Source organism: Xiphias gladius, chromosome 7 (assembly GCF_016859285.1).
Source record: "Xiphias gladius isolate SHS-SW01 ecotype Sanya breed wild chromosome 7, ASM1685928v1, whole genome shotgun sequence".
Classification (NCBI taxonomy): Eukaryota; Metazoa; Chordata; class Actinopteri; order Istiophoriformes; family Xiphiidae; genus Xiphias; species Xiphias gladius.
The window spans coordinates 21,250,965-21,263,419 of NC_053406.1; the positions used below are offsets into that span (position 1 = coordinate 21,250,965).

The 12,455-nt window shown below is 40.0% G+C and overlaps 1 protein-coding gene across 1 annotated transcript in view; it reads right to left on the minus strand.

The window, feature by feature from the left end:
- robo2 (roundabout, axon guidance receptor, homolog 2 (Drosophila)) overlaps nt 1-12,455 on the minus strand; it is a 320,982-nt gene that overhangs the window by 35,570 nt on the left and 272,957 nt on the right. Inside the window, exons 10-16 of the mRNA XM_040131075.1 lie at nt 10,688-10,812; nt 8,679-8,850; nt 4,794-4,999; nt 3,790-3,871; nt 3,498-3,663; nt 3,133-3,299; nt 1,772-1,893 (exon numbers count right to left, since the gene is read on the minus strand). Coding sequence (XP_039987009.1) covers nt 1,772-1,893; nt 3,133-3,299; nt 3,498-3,663; nt 3,790-3,871; nt 4,794-4,999; nt 8,679-8,850; nt 10,688-10,812 — 1,040 coding nt within the window. The remainder of the gene's footprint in view (nt 1-1,771; nt 1,894-3,132; nt 3,300-3,497; nt 3,664-3,789; nt 3,872-4,793; nt 5,000-8,678; nt 8,851-10,687; nt 10,813-12,455) is intronic.

Here is a 12,455-nt window from a genome sequence, read left to right on the forward strand (position 1 = left end):
AATACATAAGGATGTTTTTCTGCAATGTAGTTTTATCGCCCAGGATTCCATGCATGACAGTCAAGAGGTTGGTAGTCTTTTAATGGGCCTTTTATCACCAGCTATGACACATTTAGCTCAATTAAAACCCTGACATTACCTCATATACGCAGCTCCCTTCCCAAAGTGTTCCCTCCTTCATTAAAAATACTTTTTTTAATGCTACCTTAGAGGACATACAGTATGCATTGTCCCCTAAAGAATTATAAATACTAACTGGTGACACTGGAAAGCAGGTCCCACCACATCTAACGTGGGCTGTAAGTATCACAACATTATGCAGCAGCAGATACAGACACCCTGGGGACATGAGGAGAATACACAGCAGAGGTGATAACAGAAGATCTGTCCCATAGAAAAGACGGAGAGACTGGAGGTGTGATAGCCCCCTGCAACCCACAAAGGAGCCCTCACTTACAAAGGTGGGCCCATTTAGCTAGACAGAAAAAACTGAATTTATGCAGAGGAGGAGTGGGTGCATAACTCATTGTAATGGCTTGTTAACAGTAGAAAGAAGTGAGCATGGCTTTCAAGTGGGATATTAAGCAGCTGTTTTTTGCCAGTGTAGCCCAAGTAAATCAGCAAAATGGATTCCCTGCTTGGTGCATGACTTTTATTAATGGAATGATTTGGAAATATAAAAGCTCTGAAAGTGGCCCCTCTGTTTACTGAAAGGGCCCCTGATTGATTAAGTAGCCATGTTTTGTGTTGATTGTACATTACAATCATTAAGCGAAGTTCTAGCATTAAATTAACCAAGTCTTGGGTTGATATTTATTACAGTGGTCAATAAACATCTTTCCAGGAAACCTGCTAATGTGGTTCATTTGAAAATGGAAATAGGCACCCCATGCCACTAAGTGAAGGGTCTATACTGTAAATATCTGCACCTGAGTGATTTATAGCACCACAAACAGAATAAACCAAAACATATTCTGTCTGAACACCTCGGCTTTGAAGAATATAATTAGTAAAAAACACAAAAACATTTTAGTCAAGGCTGTCGCTGTACATTTTTCACATTTAATAAAGATGCCAAAATTTGGGACATTGCTGGTTCTTGTGCAGAGACAAACATCACAAGATGTGCACATTTATGGTGAAAGAGCAGATGTGTGTTTGTATTGTTTGCATGTGTGAGTGTAAAAGAAGATTAATGCATCATCTCAAGTTGGTAGGAAAACAAGAAAAATCATATTCACAAAATACAGTTCAAATACAAACATTAATTTCAATCTAATTTTTCTGTGCAAAGTCTTTGTTTTAAGACAGAAGCAGCTGAAGATATATGGAAACTTGATGAACAACCAGATGTCTCTGCCATCTCTTTTTATGTTCGTTGTGGTTAAACGAAACAATTTCCAGCTATTTGATGTTCAGTTACTTTTAAGTCACCAATTATAATATTTCAAAGCTTCAGGGAACAACCTGACTAAAATTTCCTGACATAAAACAAATGGTAGCCTCAAGGAGCACCTTTTTGGCTTCAAAGAGGGATCTTATGTTAACATTAACTATCTTGACTTTATGACTCAATTTTGCAAAATTAAAGATGTAAAAGAATGCAGAGAGATAAGAAAACCATAGATAAACCAACTGACTTCATACATCTACTGTAAGTTCTTCCAGTATGAAGCCTCGAACTGAACAAATAAAATGATGTACTTCACGAAAGTGAAGTGTCAGTTTAATATAGTTGTATTTTGTATGCAATATGACAACCTGCACTTACCGTCCAAGTGACCTGAATGGTTGTGGGACTCAGGACAACTGGGTTGTGCAACCGAACTATAACCTCGCCAAGCTCTTTCTGTACGTGTCTGTGGTCGACACCCTGAGCTGGAGGACTTATATCTATGAGAGACCAAGAAAGAAATGTGAGAAAAAGAGAAAAAGAGGGGGAGGGCCCAAAAAAATATAAAATGTTTCCCACACTCTTCCACTTAGTTTTCACAGACTTCACTCAGTTCCTCTTTTGAAAAGGAGCAACTTTATCTGAATTAAAATGACCTCATTCCATTTTTTATTACAACACTTGTCTGGTTTGGAAAAAAGAGAGGCGACTTGGGCTAAGTTTCTATAGATGTGTGACTTGTCTTTGCTTACTGGGACCCGACTGAACAACCACATCAACAAATTAACTCAGAGTGCGACTCCCATACATAGTAAATGGAAGGTGGACACTATGACACTATTTTCCAGCTCATTTCCCCTTTTACACATGCATTTGTTTCAACTTACAAGCAATAAAAAAATCCAGTGTATGAGATACATCCAAACACAGACCTACTTATGTAAATGGTTGAAGCAAGTCCCATTCTAAGTTATTTACTGAAGGAAAGCAAAAAACCCATATGAGGAAATCATATTTCAAAAAAGCTTAATTCAGACAACCCAACACAGTCATGAATCACAGGCCACAGTAATAGGCCAAGACAGGCCAAACATAGTTAGAAAGAAGTGAAAAATCAATTTGTCATCAATGCATGCCATTTTCAATAAATAAGTCTCTATATCATCTCAAGCATGAAAGAGACATGCTGCAATTCAAACTGACACAATCTTGTCTTGCATTTGGCAGAGCTTGGCCACAAGTTTCTTTTTATTTTTTATTTTTTGTTGGGGACTTATCATATCAATGTAATCCGGAGACTGCGGTGTGTCCGGTACCGTAATCAAATCTTCTTTGGGTTTGGAGGCAGTCATTTTCTCCTGTTATGATCATTAACATAGCAGGGATAGCACTAACTCGGTTAGGCCTTCTAAAAGTAGACATGGTTATTTTACATAATTGCTTAAGTGTAGCTTTAATGAGCTGGCCTGAGATGGAGACTTTGACCTCTGGAAAATTCTGCAGTTTTTCAGTAAAGCTATTCCCTGCAGATTGCTGAGAGGGTATGATAGGTATCACACTTTGAAGGGGTGCACAATGACCTTACCCTATCAGTAGAAAAAGAAATTACACTCAGCAAAAAAGAAAACTACATTCCAACAGTGAAAGTGATTATGGAAAGTTCTAAAATAACTACATGTATTCGATAAACATTGTCAATATAATGAAATTCTTTTAATATTGATGTTAATGTAAGTTACCTTGAGTTCTGACAGGATCAGACATGGGGCTTGGATCACTTAGGCCCTGGCTGTTGACTGCTCGGACCATGAACAGGTAGATGGTGTTGGGACGGAGACCTTTGACAGTAAACTGGGTGGTTTTGACATGATCTGCCACTGTTTGCCAGCTGTTGCTCACTGACTGACTGTAATCAAAGAGAAGAAGGTTGCTGCACAATATTTTATTACGACATTTAGGTGGTACAAAGTAGTGCATGTAAAATAAATTAAAAATCAATACAAAGAAGAATAGAGAGAAATATTGTATTCCTACCCACGTTTCGTACCATACCAGGGCTACTAACTGCAATGAGCGAGGGATGAAAGTTACTGCTATAACAAACCTGAAGGCTTCAATGACAAAGGAGGAGACAGGCGATGCTCCAGCCATCCCAGGCTGCCAGGATAAGGACACACTGTTCTTAGTGACATCTGTGACCTGAGGTTTAGATGGTGGGCCTGGAAGCTCATTCTCATCATGGTTCTTCATGACCATCACTCCACCTGATTCTGAATGGATGGAGAGAAGGAGACAGAAAAAGGTCACTTTCTCTAAAAAAACACTCTAGCTGATAAGTTGAAAAACATTTTTTTTTCTGTACATAAAGAGCATTTAATCATTACGCCATCTTGTACCTTTCACTTCCAAGAAAGCACTCCATGATGTTTCACCGCTGGAGCTGGTAGCCACACATGTGTAGATCCCCGAGTCTGAAAGCTGGTACACAGTAGAATGCACATGCATATATGAATAAGAACACATACATACACACAAACAGCTTGATGACTCCACTACTAACACTTTTAGTGAAAATACCAGTTCATTTCACACAGTCTGAGAGCAGGAGCAATGACTGAATACATGTGATCTCTCTATTGCTGAAACACTTAAAAGTGATAGAGCGACTTCACAAGCTAGCCTTGGGCTGGCAAACTTGTGTGTCATATGTGAGTGCCTCAAAGTGCTGACATTAATTTCCTAATGAATTCCATTTTCTACTCACCACCCTTCCATCACTTTTCTACTCCCCTTCCTTATTTCTCTACTGTCCTGCCGACCACAACAAAGCCAGGCTAATTAATTTAAGGGGGAGCTGCTGGAACCCCCTGGACCGATGACAGCTGGCTTGACTCTCCATTTCTCTTAGGAACTTTGGTTGTTTGTTGATTTTTGTCCCTGTGCCTTCCTTCCATTTATTAAATAACATGTCAGTGGTCGGCAGCTTTGTCAAGCGTAATAGATATTCCACTGAGGGCGCGGAGTGCAGAAAAGAAGATGTGAGCCTTTTAAATTTAATCTAGTCTAAATGTGTACGTGTGCACATGTGTATACATGTTTGTATCCTATAGCTGGAGTCCATCCAACCCTGCACAGCTGAGCCCTGTTGGAGCTGCCATGCCACTAAGTGATGCTATCAAACAATTATAAAAAAAAATCAATGCTGCCAATTCATCTTTTTAAATGGTCTGGCTTTTAAGGCGTTATACTACCCCTTGCTCATCCAAGTTATACTAAAGCCATGCCCTATCAAGTTTTATAAACATTGTATCTGGTAGTGTTGCATGACCACACAAATGTATATCACTGCATAAACAAACAAACAAAGGACCGGGACCAAGAGACCAATGAAATCCTTCACCTTGATGTTTTTGATCTGCAGGCTGCCCAGCTCCTGCAGAGACATGCGGGGGTCCTTTCCTAGCAGACTGACCCCATCCTTCAGCCAGCTGATGGAGGGGATGGGGTCTCCTGATGCCTGGCACTTCAACAGTGCCACACTGTCCACCCCGAGTGTCTGATTGGAAGGGCCTTGACGAATAATGGGTGGTGGTCTGTCTGTGAGGACTGTGGAACAAAGACAAAAATGTGAACACATTTGTGTCATTCTGAAGTTCAGACGGAGGACGGTGCTCACATAAGACATCTGACTATAAAATAAACTGAGTGACAGCATTGATCATAAAATGCACTGGGGGTAGATGTGGGTATCTATCATAAAATAGACTTTTTTTCTGCAGGTTTTGTAATTGCACCGCAGAACAATGACCATATCCTGTATTTCCAGGAAGCAGGGAAAGAACAGCTGAGTAGTGTTTTTCTTGTTTCATTGATGTGGCAGAGGGATGCTAAACAGTTTCCAGTTACTGCCCGGATAGCCTTATTTTTATACACTACTCTAGACTCTGTGGTACAGTTTTGCGGTGAGACTTGCCTATTGACTCAGTGTGGTTCGGATAAATTCTTCATTATGTGCAGCATGGGGCAAAATAAAAAGTTCATTTCAAATAGTACATTACTGAAAACACCTCATGATATTCGTATGAGGTGTAAACAGAGTGAAAAGCAGTATCTAAATCGTAACATCAAAAAATCGGAGAAGACAACCCTTTTGTATTTTGTTCTAGTTTTACTTTGGATGAATGCTAATGTAAATTCCATTTACATAAGCAAATCCATTTGTTATAATGTGCCAAAAAAAGCCTGTGGGTTCTCCTTATGAAATAGTGGGTATGTCAGAGGTGATCTCAGAGAGACTTGGCACTCTAGCACGCAGGCAGTTTATATATTTTGAGTTGAATAATGTGGAGTCCCCCTGGCATCACAGAACCCACATTAATTAGAAGGTATGGATTAATGATGTCAGACCTGTAGGGGTTAATTACCAAGTCTACCTCAGTAACCTTTCAACACATTATCACACCCTCGATTCCAACCGTTTTCTCTCAGCTCCAGCATCTGACAAAAGGAAGCGTTTTCGAGTAATACACTTATTCTCTGTTATGGTCTCCCCTTGCTTTGGGTCAGCTAAGAAGGAGAGAGAAAAACTGTGCAGAGACCTGATACACTATCTACCAAACACCAAATGCAGCACATCAATTTCAATAATGACATTTCACCTGCAATATTTATATTAGGGCAAATGCAATTGTATGAATCAAAAGCGGTAGCGTGAATCATAATCTAAACCAAGAGAAGATTCAAAGCACCTCCTACTAGCCAGGGACTCACTAGGCTGTAGTTTATCTTTATCTTGTAAACACTCCCGGGAATTTTTCTGTCTGCCATTGCTTTCAACCTTAAGATTTAACATTATTAGCTAGACCAAAGCCTTTTGTTTCACTACTCAACAGCCTCAATCATGATGTGCACTGCTGTCTGTTAATGGATGGTTTAAGTGAAGACTCTGATGTTTTCCTTATTAAGAGAAGACAGTAAGCTAGTTTTGACAGATGTGCAAGTGCACAAGCAGAATTCTTTGCTTGGTCCTCAGACTTGATCTGTCTGATGTATGGTGTCAAAGGCATGTAGGAGGGACAGAGGTAAGAAGTAAGGCTCGACTGAAGCCTTAGGTCTCTAGATCAGGAATTTCTCATTACAGATCTCCTTGAACTCCACAGACTGTTGTCAGGGCTCAGGGCAGTAAATCACATAAAGACTGCAGCAGGTGTGGCCATGACCTCACCCTGGCCCTCCTGTACTCTTTCCTCCTCTCTCTCTTTTTCTCTTAACACCCGTCTTGCTAACATGCCTTTTGTTAGACATTTTTAAAGAAAAAAATCCCTGAAAAATCTGAATCCAAAAACATACAGTAAATACTTAAATAAATAAATAACAAATAAATAAATAAAACAAATAAAGGGGTCAACTGTTGATGAGCCAAAGTATAAGGCTGTAAATGTGATGTTGTATTATTCCAGGCATTTGAAGGCCATACCAATTGTGTTCCTGTGTCTGACAAAATGTTGAGCTTCTGTGGTGCTTTTAATCTTTCTGCTAGCAGATACTTCAGTAGACATATGGTTGGCCGTCGATCTTGCCATCACAACAGCTGAGCAGATCAGATGCTTTTGCTCCTCACAGGACTACATAATTCATTCCACAGCAAACCATTGTCAGTCATTCACTCAATCACCCCCCCCCCCCCCGTCTCTTTCTGTTGCTGCGTCCATAATACACGTACTTGAACCTTGCCCACTCATCCAAACACTGATCATTAAACTTGAAGGAACTCAAGGGCAATGCTTTATTTCCTTTCCAAAAGAAGAAGTATAAAATTTTAATTAAATTGTGTCAGGTAAAAAAAAAAAAATGACTCAAAGACCATAGAGGAAAAACACAGTAACTGAAGGTCATGGGCATACTTGCATTTCTCATACTAAAGCTGAATTCATAGAAAAACCAGAGAATTCATCTGTATTTGTGTATCTACTAAATACTTTCAACAGTTTTGTAGGCCAAATGCCCATTTAAACTCAGCTAAGTAAGAAAGATGTTGAGGTTAAACCATGACAAACTAAAATTAGAATTTATTAAAGGTATAGTCAGCGATTCTAATCCAATTCACTTTTTGTCAAATTCAGTGAGTATCTCCTCATGGTCCACAAGCTGTCCATTCTGTGTCTGTGCTGAAAAAAATCTGGTGTCTGTATACAGCCATGGCTCTTCAAATGGGAATCAAAATAAGTGGCTCGAACCGAGTCACACAACACTATTTCAGCCAATCGGCATCAGGACAGGGGAAATAGGAAGAGAAGAGGGTAGATGTGGGAAATGGGGCAGTTGGAGTAAGAGACGGTAAATTTGGATCCTGAATTACCGGGGAATGTCTGTCGTCGCCAGACCATGTGGAGTTTTGAACGGGATTGATTGAGACTGCAGACGAGAGACTGGCGGCGAAGTTAAGGCGAGTGTATCGAAGGACTGTCTACTGGCGTAAGCGTGACAGGGGCTGGTGTACTGGCTATGGGAAACCATCTCGTCCTCCGCATGTTACCTTTACAGCAGTAACTGTGGCCACAGTTTGCTATCCACAACCTAGCTAACATTAGTTACATTACTTTCGGTCTCGTTGTTTGCTCTATATCTTGGCATTTGTTCGTAAACGTGTGACGGGTTTTATAGCCACAAAGACCTAAAAACAGGAATTCGAAATGCTATGCTAGGTAACGTTACCTTCCTTGTTAGCTTGGTTACAAACCTACGATCCTTTCTTCTGTCACTTTTGTAAAAAGATTGTCAAAAAAATCTAAACAACTACTTCTAGCTAGTTTTTACTCCATTGTGTTTTGAATGCTGTGTTTGTGTGGACGTCGTTTGTTTGATGTCTTTTTATATGATAAGGTTTGTTTTGCTTCAGTGATGAGTGTCCACTTCCACGCTGTATAAAATGCTCTGGGTTCCGCCGTTGTGTTGTTGCCTTGGCAATGCGTCAATGAATTTGGAAGGTGGCGCTTCTGAATGAACACTAAAGGGAGGGTTGAATTTGTTTTGCTGTTGAGTTCAAGTATCAACAGTCTTTTCTCCAGAATCGCTTACACTTCTTTTTAAGTCAGTATAAATAATTTATTTGTTGAGGGGTAAATGCCTAAATGAATTTCGGAGAGAATCAAACATGCAAATTGAATATACATCTGTGTTTAAAAGGCACATATGCACCACCTTCACCACCTTTGCAGTGGTGTTAAGTTGTATGTGTGCTATAGTGTGCTGGCATGGAAGAAGTTACTCGTCAGTTTTCCCTCACCATCTGTGACCTCCAGTTGAGCCTTGGCAAGGATACTGCCTGCAACGGTCAGGGCCTGGCAGATATAGTAACCAGCATCTGTGCGCTGCACAGATGAGATGGTGAGATCTCCGCTGGGCGACACCGAGAAGCGACTGTTGGGCTGCTGGGGTTGGTTGGGAAAGAGCAAATTCTGCAGGAAGAGAAACAAACAGCCAATTAGTGAGAACATGGAACCGGTACAACCTAAAAAAAAATTACAAAATGTTCAAACAGCCACCACCACCAAACTCACACATATACTGTGCGCACTCACATACACACAGATCAGACTATTACAGCTATAGTATGAACAATTTCATCTATCACTTGGTTAAACAACCTCAAACTGCACAACATGCACACAGCTGATGATTTGGTTTCATATCTATTCTTGGGCCAAGCCAGAGGCTCCACTGTGTTATGAAGGCTACTTTTGCTCTTGTTGGCTTCATGACTATTTTTCTTTCTGCTTCAATTCCACAGTGGTTTTGAGCTGCTCATTTACCCACAGAGACCTCCACATACAAGCTGAAGCTGTACTGAATATTATACAGTTTATCTGTAGAATATCTAAAGTTTACTAACTTTTTAATGTCCTTTAAAAAAGGTTTTCTATTATTTTAATTTGCATTTTAATGTTTTTATGCTGCTTTTCTTTTGTTTTGTTTTTTTTAAATGTTTTAATGTATTATGTTAAGCACTTTGCACTGCCTTTATGTATAGAAGGTGCTATACAAATAAACTTGCCTTGCCTAAAGAGGAAGGGATAATCTATCTCACAAATTTTAGAGTAAATATGCAATATCAGAAGACTGGTGACACTGAAAAAACATCACTTCTACTTCTTTTTTGATTAGCTATTCTGCCACCTTGTCATAAGTCTCTCTTTTTTGTTTTCCTTTTTTCTTATGATCCTCACAAAGGTAACAAGCAATTACATTAGCTGGATTTAATTACCTAATCAATTTAATGCAACAAATGATGTTCTTTTTTTTTCTAATTAGGTTATATGCATCTCCAGCACATTTGAGATATACAGTCCATTATCCTCAAGAGTGAGAAAAAGGCCGTTCTGTTATTTAATTACTGTACTTAATTAGCTTTAATTTTTTCTCTCAACAAATGCCTTCATACCTTTTATACATCAGTGTAGGTGTGATAGAGAAGGCATTGATAAACAAAGGACAGAAACAAGTGCAGAGCTGGAGAGGACATGCAACTGCTTGTACAAAGGTGTTTGCAGTGCAATAATTTTGAAAGCCCCATCTTTAATGACAATGTGAGAAACATGCTGGTGTCAAGTTCACAACATTACTCAGTATTAGTGAGTCCTGTGGATTTGGTCACACATTGGTAAGGGCCAAAGTGGGTAAGTATTACACTAAATGTAAGCATGTGTCTCACTTTTCTTCACTCTTTTAAGAGAACTTTGCTGTAACCGTTGGCCTACAGGCTAGGTGTGTGTGTGTTTGAACCTTAGCCAGAGCTGATTCATATCTCTGGCTAATCTACAAGCCCCAACAGGCTCCTAATTGGCACTGTTGTTGAGTGTTGTGAGGACACCCAGGTATTTGAATGGGTAATCTGCTAGAGTGAGGGATAGGATCGTTCTTATCAGTGCTGGGTCACGGGAAACCGATTAGCACTTTGCCAGACACACTGTCGTTTGGTTGCTCATGAGAACAAAAGGTGTATTTGTGTGTCTGCAGTAAAGATACTGATGACAGATAGTGTAGTTTGAAGTGCTGTGTGTATGTGTGTATGGATGTGCAGGGCAGGAGAATCATAAGCACTCAACAATTGTGCATACAGCCAAGGGAATCCAAACAAAGTGTCGGGTTTTGATAACACTAGATGCATAGTATATAATGAAAGCTTCCTAACAAGAGAGCGATATATTTTCACATGTAAGGAATAATGCGAAAAAGCAATAAAAGAGATAAAACTGTTTTCTACACACCAGACTATGTGAGATTGTTTGCTCTTACCTGACTCCCCTCCTTCTGCCAGAAGACGGCAGGCTGAGGGTTTCCTTTGGTTTCACACGGGAAGGTGGCAGTGCGGCCTTGAGCCACAATTTGGTCCCTTGGACGGATGACAAACTGGGGTGCAGCTAAGGTCAAAAGGTAAAAACACCAGTTTTAGTAGACCAGTGGGACATAGTGAGGCCAAACATCAGAGCTGGAGATTATCAGGACTTGGGGATTTCAAGCAAAAACAAGCAATATACCACATGGTTAAATCAAAATGGGAGTGCTGTACAGAGCTTCCATGCAGCATTATATCCATCTTTTATTCTCTAATGGCTCTGAACAGAGGGAGAACACTAATGACTATCATGACTATCATTTCCATGGTAACCAGGTTAGCCATTCATCCAGGCCGAATGAATGGCAGCTACATTGGCATTCACACGAGGAAACGCCTCGGTCACAATGGCATTTAGATCTGAGACAACACGAAGGCACACCCATGCCCTGGAAACATCCAACACTATGAACAGGTATAGACATACAGGGTTAATCATGTCTGACTTTCCATATGTGAGATTTAGTCTGCATCAGAATGCATCTCATATGAAAGTCAAGATCTGAAGTGGCTCAGTACTTCTGATCAAAATTTTATCAATAGCGACTGTGAGGCAGAAACGACTATTTCTGTTTGCCACACTTCAAGCCACCACCTCTCCATCAAAGAGAGAAGAGACTTGAAAAGCTATCAAATTTTTTAAATCGTAGTGTGAAACTTTCCCAGTCAATATTCACGACTCCATCAGGAGCCAGACCAGTTGTCACACCCTCACAGTAGGACAGAGTGAGACATTTCTGACTGACAACTTGACAGATACAGTTTAATAATAAAGAGAGAGGGGTATAGAGATTAGATAGAAGCTCTTTTGGTTTGCACTGTTGCCTCTCTTCACTCCCTGACCAATCCCTGAAGGCAAGTTAGGGAGGCATGAGAACACAGCACACTGTCCTCACATTTCCACTTGTTCAAGTAACATTTATCATGGTTTTTCACAGGGCAATTAAAAAGTGAAAGCTGATGAATCAGAGTACATAGTTGAGATAATAATGGAATGTAGAGTGTTCCCTTGCCCATTGCAAACTTTCATCCCAAATAAACAAAGTAAGTAATGTGTCGCATATACAGTAGATGACGTAGCATCCAGCATAGCAGTAAAAGCAAACTCTTACTACCAGCAACCTGTGCAAGAGCTACAGTATTGTATATAGGCATATGCTAATCATGAGTGCAACTACAGGATACTACCACATGTTATCGCAGCTGTAAAACTAGATCTCTGAAAATGTCTGACCCTTAGGTGATTTTCCTGCATGGCCCAAGACCTCTAATTGTTTATTCTGACTTTCACTGGGGGTACTGTGTCATGTTTGCCGAGACAAGACCTCCATTAAACGTTCCTTACAGCAGGAAACGTGATTCCTGCAGAGATAATGAAAGAAAACAATTTAAAGAGTTCCTGCCATAACTTCAAGTAAATGAAGACACTGGGTAGTAGTTGCCGCTTTCTTTAGGCAAACAACATGAAAAATTTCTACAGATTATTTCAAAATTGTACGACAAAAAAAATCTGAATTGTTGCAATGCAACATCTTGCACTCTTTCTGTTTCTTTAGATTTCGCTGTAAGACCTTACACTGACAAGCCAGCTGGATCCAGTAAGGCCAAACACTTCCCATTTGGCTGGTTTCTCCATGTAATCCCTTTTTGGGGGATGTGTATTTGTCA